Source organism: Aphelocoma coerulescens, chromosome 2 (assembly GCF_041296385.1).
Source record: "Aphelocoma coerulescens isolate FSJ_1873_10779 chromosome 2, UR_Acoe_1.0, whole genome shotgun sequence".
Classification (NCBI taxonomy): Eukaryota; Metazoa; Chordata; class Aves; order Passeriformes; family Corvidae; genus Aphelocoma; species Aphelocoma coerulescens.
Window position 1 is genome coordinate 30320878 of NC_091015.1, and position 18581 is coordinate 30339458.

General features: G+C 34.7%; 1 protein-coding gene across 9 annotated transcripts in view; it reads right to left on the bottom strand.

Annotated features, from left to right (window-relative positions):
- LOC138106396 (diacylglycerol kinase beta) overlaps positions 1-18581 on the bottom strand; it is a 425706-nt gene that overhangs the window by 190981 nt on the left and 216144 nt on the right. For all 9 annotated transcript variants that reach the window (XM_069006937.1, XM_069006936.1, XM_069006939.1 and 6 more), the window contains 4 exons: positions 14346-14420; positions 6780-6865; positions 4399-4488; positions 1700-1860 (listed from right to left, as the gene is read on the bottom strand). In XM_069006937.1, coding sequence (XP_068863038.1) covers positions 1700-1860; positions 4399-4488; positions 6780-6865; positions 14346-14420 — 412 coding nt within the window. The remainder of the gene's footprint in view (positions 1-1699; positions 1861-4398; positions 4489-6779; positions 6866-14345; positions 14421-18581) is intronic.

Genomic DNA, 18581 nt, shown 5'->3' on the forward strand with positions numbered 1-18581 from the left:
TACTTAGACAAAGTACAGTTCTTATGGACATATCAGAGCTTTGAGATTGCCATAGGAAAAAAACAGGCTTGTTTGGCTTGAACATACTAATCAAACTTTTCACATAGATACACTGCTGTCTCCAACGCTCCATTCAACTTAGCGTATAATTTTCCTTCCAAGGGGTAAATTACTTTCTAATTGCTACCTATGGTCAAACAACTAGATTTGTAGATGAGGAGAGAGCAGGAGATGTCATGCTCAACTTCAGCAAGGTTTTGAACACTGTCTACCCCAACATTCTTGTATCTAGCTTGGGATATTACGGTCTTGATTGCTGGAGAGATTTTTAAAAAAAAGACTGACTAGGTAAGGTGGTTCACTGGTAAAAGGGCAGCTCCAGAGAGGTCTAATAGCAGCCTGCAAGTACCTATGAGGAGATATCAAGAAGACAAAGCCAGATTCTTCACAGAGGCCCACATGACAGGAGGATGGGAGACAGATAATTTATGTTGAAATGAGAGATTCAGACAGGATGTAGAAAAAAAATTCTTTCATCGTAAGGACAGTCAAGCATCACCCAGAGAGGCTGTGCCATCCCTCCATCCTTGGGGGCTTTTAAGACCTAAATGGATCATGTCCTGCGCAATATGATCTGCTCTCATAGCTTACCCTGTTTAGAATTAATGACTTCCTGCAATCCTTTCCATCCTGAATTATGGTCCTAAAACATCAAGAGCCCCATGTCAAGAAAAATTTTATTCAGTTTTACTTTCACATCCTCTCTAAACATGCATTTATATCATTATTAAGTACAATTTCTGCCACACTGTTACAAAGATCATACAGCAAGTTCTATTCATGTTGGATTAGAGATTGTGATTATTTGGCAAGAATCTATGAGGCAATGTGCAGTATGTTGTAGTTTTCACAGTGCCTTGGAGAAACAGTAAAAATTAAAAGAGAGTGTAACTCAAACAAATGTAAGTTTCTGCGTATAGGCAGGAAGAATCACCCAGGAAAAACCCAAATGAGGTATGAAATAATGGTTCTTCAGAATAGTATCTGAAATTAACAACAAATCACAAATCAAATATGAATAAAGAAATTCTGCTAATATTCAGAAGCATAGATAGTACATAGAAAACCACAGAGAAGCACAAACCAGAGATGCAGTTCCTCAGACATGAAGAGTTGCTTAAACTGTTTTCCTCCTAATTAATTCAAACTGTGAATATCCCTACAAGGCAGAACCAAGAAAATACATGCAGGGCTTTCTTTTTGTATTATTGTTTTATTATTTAAAACTGCCCTGAAGAAATAAAGAATGCAACTGTTCTTTTAAACAGTTTTGGCTATGTGAATACTACTGGAAAAGGTTACTTAAGAGTTCTTATTGATTAGTTTTTCCTTTATATTTTTATAGGACCTTCAAAATGAGAATGTAAGTTTATTATTATGGCTGCTCATAAACCATTAAGAACAACACAAATATCTTCTTTACAAATGGGAAGGTAGAAGGTCCTGAAAAATAATTCAGGTTTGAATGAGAGGAAGCAAATTTATGCAAATTGCTGTCAGTCATCTATGTATTCATTTCACTAGCAAAACAACATTATAAATTATCTCTAGCCAACAGTTCTTCATCTGAAGGCATGTGATGCAAATATTTATTCAAAACAGAAAAAGAAAATCACTTAAGGATAAGCGTAAGTCTTACCACGCCAATAGAAAAGTAGTTATTGATGATGTTGTAAGGCACTGGGTCTCCTTTCTCATCTTTATCATTGGGTATTACTTCGAATTTCCACCTGTCCAGTAAAATCTCTGAGCTATTCTCAATGTCTTTTAAGATCTTCATCAAATTCTCACCTTCATACCCTAGCAAAACATAAAACCAGTTATTTAATCAAGCATAATAAAGTTTCATTACATTTTCTTTCTCTTTCTAGATGGCTAGTTGGACAGGGCTCTGAGCAACCTGACCTAATTGAAGATGCCCCTGCTCATTGCACGGAGGGTTGGACTAGTTAGCCAACCTTCAAAGATCCCTTCCAACACAAAATATTCTATGATTCTATGACTGGAAAAATGAAATCTATGCATATAATACCTTAAAAGCAGGATTGTGCTTGAAGTATTGACAATTTTCCAGCACTTGCCATTAAAAGAAGTACAAATACGAAGCTAATTAAGCATGTAAATTTAGAATAACTCTACAGATTTCAGTGGACATCAGATCTGTGATGAAGAAAATAATGAGATTTTCAAAATTTGCCAATCTCTTGAATTTTCCAAATGATTCAAAAAGCTACTGTGGTACTTTGCAAATTGTTCTTGAAGTGAAATTAATCTTAATATTTAAATTTCTTTGATTTCAAAATTTATGGAAAAGAGACATATTGTAGTTTTGCCTGACAAGAAAATGAAAGGTTAAAGGCTGTCTACTAATTTTCATGGATTGTTTCAATCTGGTTTAGCATAAAAAAATCCAAAATTGCAAATCTATAGCTGATAGCTTTATCAGCAAAAGTAACATTTTTGCATATTCCAACAACTTCTTCATGAGCCTCATCCTGCTTTGTAGAGAGAGCTTACTCTTACTTGCAAATAAGCACCCACATGTAATTCACTAAACTGAGTAGAAAACTTGTTTATGCACTCATGAGTATATACAACATACATGTGTGCATGAAGAAAAATTGTGGGGGTTTTACTACGGCACATTATCAACTCTGAGTATTGTTCAGAACAAATGACTTTGTAATAGACAGCTAAGATCTGGGGATTCAGTCCTTCTTCAAAGCAGAAAAAACAAGATCTCCTATTCAGGAAATATGTACTGCCAGTGTCATTAACACCTTTAGCAGGCCAAGCCAATCAAAGCCTCCTTGCTCAAAACCCATTGCTGATGTATTTGTTTACGGCTGTCTAGCACACTTTTGCTAGTTACTGACAACCACCACATGACAGCAGCATGCACAATTCCATTTCTCTGCATCCTTGAGATCACTCACCAGCAATTTAGTTTCTGGAATCCCTGTCTCCTCTCCCATCTATGGAAGTTCCAGAAAATCTGTATTATGGTATTGTTTACCACAAAGCAACTGGGCAAAGAATGATGAAACCCAGAATATTTTCATATTGCCTTTTTCTACTTTAGTCCAAATGGAATCACTTAAGATACAGAACATAAATAAAAGTGAAGGTAAGGACAGGTCCCAGCTAATGTGATTAAATATTCTCATGGCTGGACCGTGCTTAGAACAGCAGTGACACAGACCAGTGACTTCCTACGACCCCTTTCAGCCTAGCTACTCTATGGCTCTATGAACAATTCAGAAAGTTAAGCAAGGCTGATTTGGTTTTGGCTCGTTTGTTTTCCTTTTTTTCCCCTAAGACTATAAGAATGTAAACAATCAACAGTTGTGACAGAGAAAATAAAGGAGGCTCTCAAATGATTTGACAGAACATTATGGTTAACAAAGTGCTATAGCATGAAAACTACTGAGAATTTCCTAAAGAATATCTGGCAACAAGGCAGACATTTGGAAAGGAAACTGATGAGACAGAAGAAGTAAGATATCTGCAAAGGCTGAGAAGTTCCAAAAAAACCCCAACCAAGTTCCAAATACAAAACATCTCAATTGAAACAACCAAGACCTGAAATAGACCTGGCTATGAGCCCATAAATTGAGGTGCTTTCACCACAGATTGACTCTGGTCTAAGATTTTCTTCCTTGTGTCTCCTTCAAGTTATCCTGTAATACAAATTCTGAACAGAATTTTTGGAGAAGCTGAGTGTAAATCTCCATACATCCAGGAAAGGATGCAAAGGGTATTAAACGTTTGATTTTCTATATATTCTTCTTTCAGCATTATTTGCCTTCTCATTTTCTGATAAATAGTACCACAGCACTTATTGTCTGGAATCCTCTGTAGGAAAACAGAAAGGGAGTGGATCAAAGGAACTTGTCCAAGGCTGAGACATGTTTTTCATTTAATATTTTTAAAGATTAAAAAAGCTTAAACCACTCCTAACCCATTATTTGAAGTTTTCAGTAACCCTTTCAGAACCGTCCCAATTAAAATCCATTTAAGACTGCTCCCTTTACAAGGTATTTATCAAAGCAGTAACTGCAATACAGATGGTAAAAAGCCAACCAAACTGCTATACACTATTCTCATTACACTTTGGAACATTTTTGGTGTCAGCAGAAGCGACAAACAAAGTATGAAGTGTGATTACAACCTTTAATATCTTACATATCTGTACAACATTTACAAACAGATCATTCCAAAAATAGAAAAGGTGATAATGGTTCTTTATGAAAACAAATCCAAATGTGGATGTTGATGCAAAAGGTTTTTATTTTTAATTTTAGTTCCATAATACATTGCATTTTCATTTGTGTTTACCTCCTCCCCATCTCAGACACCTTGCTAAATCATTGCCAGTCCCAAGAGGCAGGATAGCAACAGGAGGATGCTTAATCAAGTTCGCTTTCTCTGTGAATAAAGAAGGAAAAAACATAACTAAGGAACAAAAATGATCTAACTGCATGTTATTATATGATAACTGTGTTAGGTTTTGTTTCAGTGAAAGACTTGTTTTGTATATGAAATTATGCTGCCTGCTCAGCAATGAGCATTTCACTGTCAGTCCCTTTTGTAGCCCCTTCTCCACTCGATATTCAATCCTTAATCCCAATTTACTCATTTGTTATCATAAGGATTTTGTAATCCTAATTTACTCATTTGTTATCATAAGGATTTCATAAATCATAGATGGGACAAACATTCACAATGATACTCAAGATCTTTCCAAGACTGAGTATGGTGTTCTCTGTCTAGTTCTCAGCTCTGCCATCCCCAGCTATGAATGCAGAAAAGTAATAGTTAAGGGCATGAATAATGAGGTGAACCTTCTACTTTTTCACCTGGGTGACCAAATTTGTGTTTAACTGTGTATTCACCTGGATTTGTATCTATACCTGAGCACCACTACCAAGAAGTCCTTGGAACTAACACAAGACCTTAGATGGGTTTGCCTGTCAGGAATTAAACCTGCCATCCAAAGGGAGCACTTGTCTGTCAAGTCTTTAAGTAGCAATTTTGTATTTACTAAGCAGTGTTTTGAAATGAATGAATTTACAGTGTCTTTTCAGTCTTTACTGGTATTTTTGTAGCATTTTAAGCCCAAGGATCTCTTCAAAACCCAATGAGAAAACCCTTGTCAAGAAAGCTTTTCTGAAAGCTGGAATATATATTTCAAATATATAATTTGTCAAATTTCCCATTTAATGTGAATGAATAGTATGTCTAGTTTAAAAGTTATAATTAATTAATCAGTTATTTTGTTTATAGAATTATGCACAATTATCAGCAATAATCAGCAGGAGTTTATCTATACAATGGATGTAGCAGGGGACATCAATGTTTATCAGTATTTTAGAAAGGGTTAACCTTCATATAGGCAGTTTAATGGAAATCTTTCAGAGAATGTAATATTTAATAGAACATTTTTTTTTTAAGTTTCAAACTGATGAGAATTATTTTTTGCTTTTAATTTTTCTTTCCTTTCTTTTTTTTTTTAATTTTTCCCCTTTTTTTTTTTCTTGCTGTGTTCTCAGATAAAGCTCTTTGTGTATCAAGACATCAGGGAAAATCAAATTAGAAAGTGTCTGGAAACAGGTGTGCTCCTAAAGTTTCTATGCTAAAGTGCTTTAGCTCCCTAAAAGGCAGCACTCAAAACATATTTTCTGCACCTATGAAAAAAGATGGTTCCTGGATCCCCCAAGTAATTTCTTAGTTCCATACCACAAAAAATGCTGCACAATATAGTATGTTACTGAAAGAGAAAGCAACTGCATGACATTTTAGACCTCATGAAAACATTGATGACACAATTAACAGCTGCAAAACTTTGTTTCTTCCAAGTTTAGACAATGCACTTGATGTTTATGTACATTAATTTATGACTCTGAAAGCTATTTGCGAGCTACAACCAGTAGCTTGCATTTGCAAAAAGACGTTTTTCCATCCAAGATTAGAAATATTCCTTTGCTAACCTTCCTTCATGACATCAGGTTTACATTTCAGTGAACTTTTAAAGGTTTTCTGGTCCCCCAAGAAGCACACACTTTTAAACACTTTAGATAAAATTTCAGTTGAGTCTTTTGACCTCTCTTGATCCTCTTTCTGATTCCACTGTCACACATGCCCACTATTTTTCTCTGCAGCCTAACACCAAATAAATGTTCATGTGATGTGGAAGACGTTCTCCTTAATAATCCTTGAGAAAATTAAGTCTTGTAAGTCTGCAATACCTTGACTTCTGGGCCTTCCTTATGATTTGTACAGAGAACTTTGCAGACAACTGACTGAAAGAACCCCAAAACTGAATTATCTCTTAATACATTATCTCCATTACAGGATAATAGAGCATAGCCAAAAATTCAGTAACTAAAAAAAGCAACTGAGCTAAATTAAATTGTCTTAAAATTAGCAAATCAGATTTGACTCAGTTGTGGAATAGACTTTGAACTGAAATTAAAATAGATTAATTCAAATTTCTTGCATTCAGGAAATCCAGCAACACTGAACTTGTCTAGAGATTTTATATAACTTTTGCAACTTGAGTGCCTTTAAAAATAATCATGTCCCAAAGTAACACATTTCAAAAATTTAAATGAACAAGCTGTTGCTTGAAATAGCTGTATCCATGCATTGGTATGTAAGGAAGACCATTAAAATGAAAACCATGAGGCAAGCAAAACTGTGTAAAGGCTATAGATTACCTATGCAATCCAAAATCCAGCCTACTGTTCCATCTCCACCACATGCTAGTACTCTGAATTCAGCAACATCTCGGAAAAAATTTAACCTAAAAAGAGTAAATGAAGATACCTAATTATGATCAATATAATTGTGCATTATGTAAACATTTTATGCCTTAAGACATTTCATTTATTAGTAAATAGCAAGTGATCACTTAAAATAAAAATCAATTGTGCTTACGTATTCATTTTTTAGACAAATACTATCCAACATTATTATTAACTATTATCAGTATTATCTGAAATATTTTAAACAAAATCAATAATTTAAGGGTTATTATAGCACACTAACACTAAAAAAAGTTTCTACCTGATGGTTAGTCCAACCTTTGTCTCACTTCAAGTCTTGTTTGAAACCATTATCAGAAAACATTATCTGTTCACCTAGCTGCAAATGGATAGGTAGTCTGTCAAGACAGAAAAGTCTATGTTGTCTAAATGTATTAGCCAGAACATTTATTTCTGAAGTTCTTTCTATAAAGAAACTTCATACTTCTGGTAGGACACTGGTGCATATTAAGGCTGGACATTCTGCGGTTGGTAAAAACAACTCTGCATCATGGTTTAATACAAAATGAGAAAGCAGAAGATTGAAGGGACACATTCTATCATCTTAAAAATCGTATTTTAAAAGTAAAATATCTTTGGTAATATTTGCTTGGCTATTTCTGCCTCCATATCCATCAAGTGAGTATCAGCACCTACTTGGCCACTTCATTCTATTGCAACATTGTTGCATAATGCTAAAAAGTGAGGATATATCAAAACAATGCTAGGGTGCAATAATTTTACTTTAAAAGCATCATTTCAGGATAGCTTTTGATATATGCCGAAATCAGCCCTTACACAGAAACTGTGACTAGACAAAAAACTTCCAGTAATTTTGTTGTATTACTCTGTATGTATGTATATGTACATTCACATATATTGTATTCATTAGTGTTACAGATACCTTAATGGATATTGTACATTCTAGTGACCAGATCTGATTTCCAGTTTGCAATCTCCTAATAAATGCACAACTAATAAATACATTTTACACAAAGACTTGAAGACAAATAAATATAGACAATAACTTGTAAGTGTTTAATTCCAGCTGTTTTCCATATGAAATTTTAATGCTGCAGGGGGAATGGAGCTCCTGTCCTTAGAAAGTTTTAAAATTTTTTTGGACCTCTTGATAAAATCAAGAACACATGAAAAATTACAGAGCAAAAGAGTTAGAATGGGAGAAGGAAATGAAAAAAACAATGACCAAAAAAGTTATGTGAAATGTAGAAGATGACAAGACAAGCTCTTGTTCTATTAGTTTTTGACCAGAATTTCAATTTTAGCCAAGTTGCATAGAATTAAGCCCATCACATGTCCCACTCCCTGTAATTTTCTTTGCTCAGAAGAGCTCTTAAGCAATTTCAAGTGCAAATATAATGCCTGAAAGATGCTTATTCACCTTGTATTAAAGGCTGCCTTGCCCTTCTCACCCCTTTTATGTTCTACTTCACACATCTGCAAGAAAAGTGCTTTAGGATTTCCTGCGATTCAAAATGTCGAGTGCCAAATCCGACTGGGTACACATGGGGAAGAGATCTAATACACGTATGTGCTGAAAGATCCTCTTCTGGAAGTCACCTCACACCACTGCAAGAGTAGGCACTGAGATATGCCCTGGCCCCCAGGTGTGCATGTCCATCCCCTCACAAGGCCTGGCATAGAGACAAATGCTCCTGCCACCAGCACTCCCACTTTGACCCAATGCGTTGGGTTTGCAGAAAGTTACCAGGTATAATTACATTGCTTCCTATACTGAAGGTATTTCAGCTTAATTTAAAGTCAAATTATAGCCCAGAGGTGACGTCAGACTGACTTCTAAATTTTAAGCATTTCTACCTCATGTAGCAGATGTGGAAAAGAAAGTCCAGAAAAAAACAACCAACTAAAACAACACCAAAAGTACAGGGTTGATTTTAGCATTGCTCCAGACTGGCAGAATATAGACCTAAACCTCTGCCATTTTTTATAAATAAGCTTCTTCACCATATGGCTATCAAACATTCTTTTTGTTTTGACTATATATTTAATCTTCATCAAAAAAGAGTAACTTCCAAAAAAATGGGGGACTGAAAAATCCGGCAAAATCATATTGTGAAAAACATTTTCAATAAGCTGCATTTGTATTTCCCTTGGAGCTTTTTATGTTCACAGACAGTGAATTTTCCAAAGTACAGCATTAAATTCACATAACTTTTTCTTTTTCATTAATTTAAATATAAAAATAATATAAAAATCATATAAAAGTCTAACACACAAAATAAAGTAATGCATAAGTTACATTGTATATTTGCATATATAAATGTAGTGTATATAAATATAGTATAGCAGATATAAATATTTATAAAATCAAATTAATTTATAAAATTAAATATAGTTATATAATTATATATGTAAATAAATCTTATTCATTGAATTAGAATGTGCAGCCCACATTAGGAGTTGGGAAGGGAACACAGTTTTATAAGGTTTCATTCAGACTCAGTAAGCGTTACACTTGTAAAGAAAGAATTTGACAGATTTCTTCATAGACCTTTAGGGAGAAATTCAGTATTGCTTACCAAGAAAACTGTGCTCAGTTAGTGTTTTAATAGCACCTGTTACTTTTTGTCCACCATTTTTGACATGGTTTCATAATCACCTCATCAAATCCATAGGAGTGCAGGGGATCTATTTATGAATAAAATACCAATGCTAGAAGATGTAACAATTTGATTTTGAATCATGTAATTAATTGATTTATGCACAGGTAGCAAACACATACACATTCTTATAAAACTTTTTAAGGAAATACCTAAAGTATTTATTTAAATTTATTTAATTAATTTAATTTATTAGAGTAAAACTGAAGTTTTACTCATAGTAATGAAAACATAAATTGCAATGTTTTCCATTTACTTCCCTGCACATGACTTTTGCTCTTATATCCAAGCACAGTGCACTGTGCAGAACTTCAGGTGCTCAGCCACACAAGGTGGCATAACAGGAGCAATGCATGAAATCATTCAGCATTCTTCACACAGTGGAAGCAAAACTTAAGACTGTCTACAGTCCAAGCAAAGAATAATCCACTAGTGGATCTCAGGATAGGTATAAGGTGCCAACACCACAGATGTCATAGAAGCAAAAATATTGTTAAACAGCTGCTTAAACTACATCTCTAAATTCAGGATTTAAGTTTCATATGTGAAGACTTGATGAATTCTAAGTACTACTGATTCGTGATGTAAAAAAATAATTTTGATCATTAGAGTACAATCAATCCAATGGCTTTGCCATTCTTTGGCAAAAATGTAATTCTTCTAAGAAAATATGGACCAGATTCAATATTTTGTTCAGAAGAAAATAACTATACAGTTATTATTTTCTAAAAATACTCTTGGTGTATGTATCTTTCCAGAATTTGGGTACTCCAAATGTCCAACAGCAAAGAAATGCTCTAGCAATCAATTCAAATGATTAAGGAAATTCAAATAATTAAGGAAAATAGTGTAATTTTCAAAACAGGCCTCTGGCTTTGTGAAGGTAAAAAAGCCCAGGTGCTGTAGATTCCCAACAGTCTAAGTAAATTACAGTGTAAGTTGTAGGGAGTCAGTTTTGTTATCTTGGGCATCTTTTAAGTGGGCAGAATTTCAGATTTAGAAAGGCCTGTTGAGGCAAACTTGCAGCTAGAATCTAAAAACTAGATGTTCTTCAAATTAAATGATTAAGGAAGTTATAAAGAAATACAACTTTCGTGGATATAATTTCTATTATAGAGTATAAAAATACCATAAATTAGACATTTTAAATAATAGAACTTTAGAGAACAGAGGCCTTTTCAGAGGGACAAAGGCTTTGTGAAACGCTGACCTCTCCACAGAGTCCTGCGGCTCTGTGGCTCGACTGCTATTCATCCTGCTATTATTTACCTCTCTGTGAGGTGAACAATAACTGAATTTCACATTCTTCAAGATCATTAAATCCACAATAACAGTTGTTGTCAGAAGTAGAAGACTCCTATAGAGATGTAACAACCAAACAGGGAAACTCTTTTCATGGCTAAAAACACAGGTGCTAGGCACAAATTACACAATGCATCAGCCCAGCAATTTTCACGTCACTGTGTTAACTGTGGCAGTCTGTAACTGTGGAGTACCTTTCTTTCCTGTGTTCAGCTGCAGAGCCTACGAGGTTTTTCCATCTCACTCATATTCCTCTACTGCCAATTAAAGAATGTCTAAACCATTAATTATTATACCCATGCCTAAAGCGTACTGTTGCCCTTTGGCTCGATTTTCAGGCCTCGCAGCAGGTCTCCATTGCTGGAAAGGAATCAATGCAAGAGTTGCTGCCATGAGGTTTATTTGCATCATGTACATATTTTTACATAGACTATGTACATAACGTGTCTTCACATAAACTGCTCCAGAAACCCTAACTCAGGCAGGCAAAGAAACTAACAGAAATGTCATTGCTACTGTTCCTGCACTGCTTCATGTACCTTCCCATCTATTATGAAAGAAGGCAACACATCCACTTCAGTAATTGTACACCGAGATACTGATACTAAAATTCATTGTCAACTTGTTCAGAGTATTTTTCTGTTGTCCTGCTATATGCCAGCATAGTTACAGAAAAAATACACAATAAATGGTACGAGGAAAGGTGGGGATTTTTTGTCATTTTTGGGGGTTGCGTTTTGGTTTGGGTTTTTTTTGTTGTTGCTATTAATTTGGAGTCCTGTATTCCAACACATTTCTCTGCAATAGCATGGCTATCCCACCAAAGAGGTAGAACAACAGACATAGCAATTGATGCTGACCATTAAAAAAAAACCCAACAAACCAGCAGTTTCACAGTCCCCCTAAGATTTACGATTTTATTAGTCTCCTAGCTCCCTTGTCCTCTCTGCTATTTGAAAAGAGGATACTTAGATTGTTGACAAAAATGAACTGAAATATCAATTCATGTCAGCCACAGATGTTTGGAACTCAAGTTAGAAAACTTGTGAATGTTATTTTCTTGCTTGATGACAGCAGCCCATGACAAAAATACCATCAAAAATTAAAAACGTTAACTTGTGGGTTAAAGCAGACAGGTTGGCTCTACCAAAAAAATGCAAATTCTTAGCTAATACTATGAAGATTCTCTAGGTTGAGTAAACACATCCGAAAAGAGTACTTGAAAGCAAAAAAAAACAAATCTCAAAATATGCTCAACTGAAATGTACTGCAATAATCATAAATGCTTTAAAATAAATATACATTATGTTTATCCCTTTCTACTAAATAACCTATTGGGATGAAGGATATACTTTTGCTTTTCTCTGTGCTGTACAGTACCCAGATCTGTTCCCTTTTGATCTAAATTTCATATATGACAACATAAACACAAAATTTTGATTGACAATCCAGTATAACTGGCAGTATAGAGATGGATGAATGAGGGGATGGATGGATGGATGGATGGATGGATGGATGGATGGATGGATGGATGGATGGGCAGGTTTTATTAGGCAATTCAGCCGTCGCAGAAAACAAGTACTGGTAAGTGAAATACCAGAGTTTATTCAACTTCTCACTTAATGGACAAATTATATGCAGCCTACAGAGTATTGCCAGGGGCAAGAAGTGATAGAAGGAGATAAACTGGAAATTTAGGATTATTCATTTCTGTGAAATGAATAAAAAAATATACCAAAACAAGCAGTGTCTGTTTGAAAATTAATTAGAATTTTCTTCAAAGTGACTCTGAACTAAAACTACTTCGATTCCTAATAGAAGGAGAAATTGAAAACATTTTCTAAAAAACACTGTCCTGGTTCAAAAGACTATGTTTAAATTGCCTCAGTGCACCGTTTCAGCTTGAACTTAACACTGCCCTCTTGTGCCTCTGCCTTAAAAATGCATTTTCTTTCACATAGCCAGATTCATGAAAACTAAATCACCAATGGACAGAAATGCAGTCAGATTTTTTTTTAAGTTCGATGAAATAAGGTGACTTTGAACAAAATTATTTCAGTTGTTTTAAAAATCATCCTCTCAATTTCTAGCATGGTATTTCTACTATACAGTATGTAAAACAATATTGGTTACTAGCTTTGTCTCAGTTAATTCTGCCAGTCTATTCTTTGAACTAAGGGTACTTAAATTTTCCATATGTGTCAAGACTAGCATAAAATCAACAAATTCCATTAGACTAATAAAAACAGCACTAGCATTCAGGTACAAGACAATTACAGGCATGAAAGATCACATGCACGTCATTATCTCCATTTTTTTGAGCTGGTTTTGCACCATTCAGCAGGTTAACGTTAACCACACTGCAGTGCACGATATCTTAACTTCTAAAAGGATTGAGCCCAATATGCTTTTCACTTTCATCAGTGTTACACACATCTCAAGTCTAAGACAATAAATAGCTGATATAGTTTCAAGAGAGAATAGCTTCCTGTACATTGGGCCTTAAACCCAGAAGTACTGTCAGAAACAGAGCATACTCTTTCCAGTAATATAAATGTGAAAACTTAAATGTAACTTTGCAGGGCACAAATCAGATAAGTTTCCACCTTCAACTTCTTTTCCTCCATTTTCAAAGAAAAAAAAGTCTAAACATATACAAACTGCAAAGATTAAAAAGAGAAGTATTCAAACAACAGTGTAAACTTAATGTCAATGAACATATATCTCCTAATATCCTTCTGCAACTCTTCACTGATGTAAAATTTCATGTATCAGTGACATAGGTGAATAGCACCCAGTACGTAAAAAATATTATACAGAGCACATATTCAGTTCTGTTCTTATTTTCTTCTATCAAAGCACCCACGACTTAAAAAGGAGACAAAATCAGGTGGCAAAGGTTGGTATTTGATAAACTGTAATTCTCCTGTCTTCACTCGAACGCAAATTAAGAAGAATCACAGAGGAAGCACATTAAGCAAGGGACTGCAATGCCAGCTGGTTCAGAGAACACTTCAGTCCACATAAAATGTCCCTGCCAGCATAATCTAGCCTGGCCAGTCATTTTCCAACCACTACATTTCCAAGATTATGTAACTGATAAGGAGTGTGCAGTTACCAATATATTACAGACACATATACATGTGCACATGTGTATTTATGTAAAAGAAATGGACGTCCTGCAGGTCAGTCTTTGAGGCTGCTGATATCTGTAACACAGAAGTAATGCCCCCAAGAACTTGGGTTGCTGATATGGCAGTTAAAGCTGCAACGAGAATTAAATTTATCCTACAGTTCTTATAATGCATATGTTTTCAGAAAACCATGCAGAATAATGCATGGTTTTCAGTAAGACATATGAGACATAGCTTTATTTGTACATGTAAAAAAATAATACCTATACATTTCTGCAGCCATGCAGAGAACTGCAGTGTTGATACATTCCAAACATGCTATATGTATTTCAGTCTGTTCATTTGATTATACAGCATTTTATTAAATGAGTTCCTGGTAATAATATTAACTGTAGACTTACCCTGGCATTGGTCCATTTCCAGAAAGACTATAAACTTGACGAGGATTTAAAAGGTACTGAAATTTTCTATAAATTCTGAAGAGGTAAAAGAGACAAGGAGAAAATATTTACAGACATGTTTGAATTTTTTTTAAACTTTTCAAATGAAAGAATTAAAGAACTTAGAACATACTATAATTATTTGAACTGCAGGATCTCATTTATACAAAAAATCAAATACTTGAACACAGCAATTATAATTCATACATAGAGAAAGTTGAGACAGAAGTAATACAAGCTATTTACAATTTAAATGCTGTGTATAGACAGAAACAAAATGCAACAAAGAGGTATAATTACACAAGAAAAGGTGAGTCACAAAAGCATTTCAAAAAGCATATCGATTTGTATTAAAAGTAACTCCATGGCAAAGGAGACATTTCTTCCTGAAATTTATTGCAAACAGAGAATTACAAGTATAATTAATTGCAAAAGCTAATTGGCTTTGCCACCCACCAAAAATATCTCCATAGGCTGAAAAACATTCTGATACAGAAAACCTATGGTCAACTACATTTCCTCAGGATTACATTTGAATGGGAAGAAAATGAAAATGATTTGAAGCCACTGTTTTACTAAATTAGACTTATTTTAAAATTATCTGAATAACAGGAAGTAATTTACTGATACAGCATGACAAGCATTGGCCTATCCCACAAGGGACCCTATTTGCTGTCCTACCCCCAGCAATCATTTCTTCAAAATTGTAAATTTAGAAATTTGAGTTTACTTGTCCTAAAAGTATGATAGAGTTTTTTTTTCTTCATTACAAATATTGGAAATGTAATTTCCTACATTGACTAGAATGTAGTAGTTGATTCGTTTCTCACACAGAAACAAGAAAGCACACAAAAGAGCTGAAGCTCAGAATATATAAATATACACCTGGGATCTATGGCAATAGTTTAAATTACAAACCCATGTTTCTTGTTTTTAATTTTAATGTTTCTATCCTTAAGCTAATTAATATTTTAATATTTTTGAGAAAACATTAATTTTTTCCCCTGAAATATTGCTTCCTTTCTTTATAATGGCTTAAATAAAATAGAAGCATAATAAGAGCTGAATTTTAGGTTAAAATGTCCACGTTTTCAAATACAGCAAAATAAAACTGTCTAGACACAATCTATGTGCACATTCAGGGATTTTTCTTTCCATATTTTTTCTTAATAGCAATGCATAATTTATCAGGGTAGCTGGAAGACAAGTGTGTAAAAATACTGAATACAAACAAATTCATAATTATCTCTAAAATTGCCAAATTGGAACATTTTCTTAACTTGTCAATTATTTAGTGATATCAGCTTCATAAAGCATTTTATTCAAGCACACTCACACAATGTATCCCTGATGCCATTCCTGACAGAATAAGTCAATATGAAATGACTAGTTTCATTTTCCAAGTATGTATGCATCATTGTCGATGGCTGTGACGATGATTAAATCAGACTTTTGAGAATGGATTTGCAACATAATACCTATTTTCCCATTTTACAAATGTAAAAGGAGAGGTTTTTAGTTAGTGTGTGTGATTTGCTTCTCAGAGACGTGTAGGATTTAACCTGGTCAAAGGTGATGCTAATTTAATTTGCCTAGCTGGCCCTAAGAAGTTCATGAACAGTATTTTTACAAAGTCCCAAAGGTCTAAGAGTTATTTTCCTAAAGCTTGGTGCTACAAAACATACTAGCCATTACCTACACTCACTCTGCTGTTGTCAGGTAACACTGAAATGCTATAAAACCCTTCTTAATAAAGAGAAGGCTGGGTTTCTCTACTCAGAACACAGAAGTTCAACTGCAACGATGAGATTACACTGATTCGTACTTGACTCAGTGCATACCATTCACAGGTTCCAGTCGAACATCAGTACCAGCTAAGCAAATGACACATCAAGCTTTAAGATAGTAAATGCATTTACGTATTCTAGTCTGTGTAAAATTCATAAATTGATGGCTCATTTCCATTCATACATTCTCCAAAACAAAAAAAGTTAGAAACTGTCTATAAATGTTTCCTTCACACTAAGTTGTACTCAGACCTAACAGGGTGACACATGGATGCCAAGGAAATGGACAGTAACTTAACCTTCCAGTTTTACATCTACAGTACCAAACAGTGACACTGACAGGGCTCTGAATGTCTTGCTTCCACATGTAAGGAAGGAATTGGATGTGGTTTGCTGTCATTGGAGATTTGTGCAGACAAGGATATGAGGTGGTGTGGTGGGAAATGCCCCAAAAGACATTTTTGGGATGAAATGCAATTTCATGAACAAAGCTGGTTTATGAAGCTTACTTGTCCACAAACAGCTGCGCTTCTGTGCCTATATTTGGGTTTATTCTGTGATCTGGTATACTAAAAATACTCAATTTAAAACACAAATCCACAGAGAAGTTTCTTCATTGTCATTTTTCCTTTTACCTAAATCATGCCCATGAATCTCATATAAACCTCAAAATACTCTGCTAGCATAACTGAGGAGGCAGAAAATTAACTCAGGACTGGCCAAAGGAGCTGGCATCATCTTTAAACAGCTCGGCTGCTGACGAAAATACTTCTGAATGCCCCTTGGGCTGAGTTAGACTGAGCTGTCTTCTGAAGAAGAAAGAAAATAAATAGACAAAAACCTGCTGGCAATTCAAAACTGGCAATAAAGTTGACTACACTGTGGAGAAACCTGGTCATGGCAATGCCTTCTGCCACAACTGGGGGATGCATCTTCAGTCATCTAGGGGCTCTTCAGGATGTGGCTAGAATAGGCTTAATTTAACCCTAATGTCAGACAAGAAAGAAGCCAAGGATTCCTCCCCAAAATTAAAAAATGCTAGTGATCTTCTCTCCCAGACACACAGTATTTGAAAAAGATAGGTTGGAACTGCTTTTACATTTTGTCTCAATGTTAAATGAAAGCTCAGAAAGCCACATTAGTCAGAGGGGAAGAGGGAAGAGCTACTATGAACCAAAGTTATTTGAAAACTGCAAAGGTTAAAAATATCATCAACCTGTATTGCACAGACACTGAACGTGGAGTCAGCAGGAAACGTCAGCGTACGGAAGCTGATCTCCAGTGCATCCAACAGCACATTTGTCAAGGAAACAATTGTGTAAACTCACCTGCTGGTCAGGCAAATAAACTGGAAAATGGGGAAGTGGAAATCAAAGTAATGAGTATGGCAAAACAACAGCATGATTTAGAAGGACTCCTATATGAGAAACATTATCCTTAACAACAGCCTTTAGAAGCACTACATGCTCATTGTCCATTCTTTCTGTTGAAAGAAACTATTTTGTCAATGGTGTACCAAATATATACATTCTATTCACAGATTGTTGAAAACTGCTGCCTTGATTAGTCAGATCATAAATGCAGACATCCCAAACTGGTAGCCCTAGAATGAAATGGATGTCCTGCACTTTTTTTGGATGAAATTAACTGCACCCGTCCATTTCATGCACAACCACTGAAAATATGTTACAATGTGATATAGCCTGAGCAATTCACTTGCCTGGGTTTGATGAACTCCTATTCAGTCTCATGCTCAGTTAAAATCCATTTCTGGTATGTGTAAGCCTTAAATTCATCCACTTTAATTCTATTTTTTTACTTTCTTCTTAATAAACATTGACTTATATTTTTGTTCTATTATAAACATATGTATTGTCTAATACACAAAATCATTCAAGTCCAAATAACGGTAAATACACTTGAGTTTCACATGATGGGCAATTATTAACCTCTTAATTGAGAAGGTAATTGGGCTATTGTCATAATTCTTCATTTTGTAAAGTCAATGGTCTTTAAAACAGAAACCTATTCAGGAAGAAAATGCTATTTATCACTACACATTCTGAAAAAATGTATTTTTAACATAATGAAAGTTTTAAAATGTATTGATAGGATATGGTTGTAAAGAACGCACTTTTCTGTTCTGAAGGCACTTTTTCTACATATCCATTTGTTTCCCACCACCCCTCTGTTTGAATATTTAAAAACTAAACTAAAGTACAAAACTTTTTTACCTTTAAGTCATCCTCAGTTCTTTTCTTTTGCATTTGAGAGATTTGAAAAAAAATTACAAAATACAAGTGGAAACAACAATGTATTACTGGGGGTGTGCATTTATTCAACTTGTTTTCAGTTGGATGCATAAACTCTCTCAAAGAATAAGGGCAATGAAATGGGCTGTGTTATCACA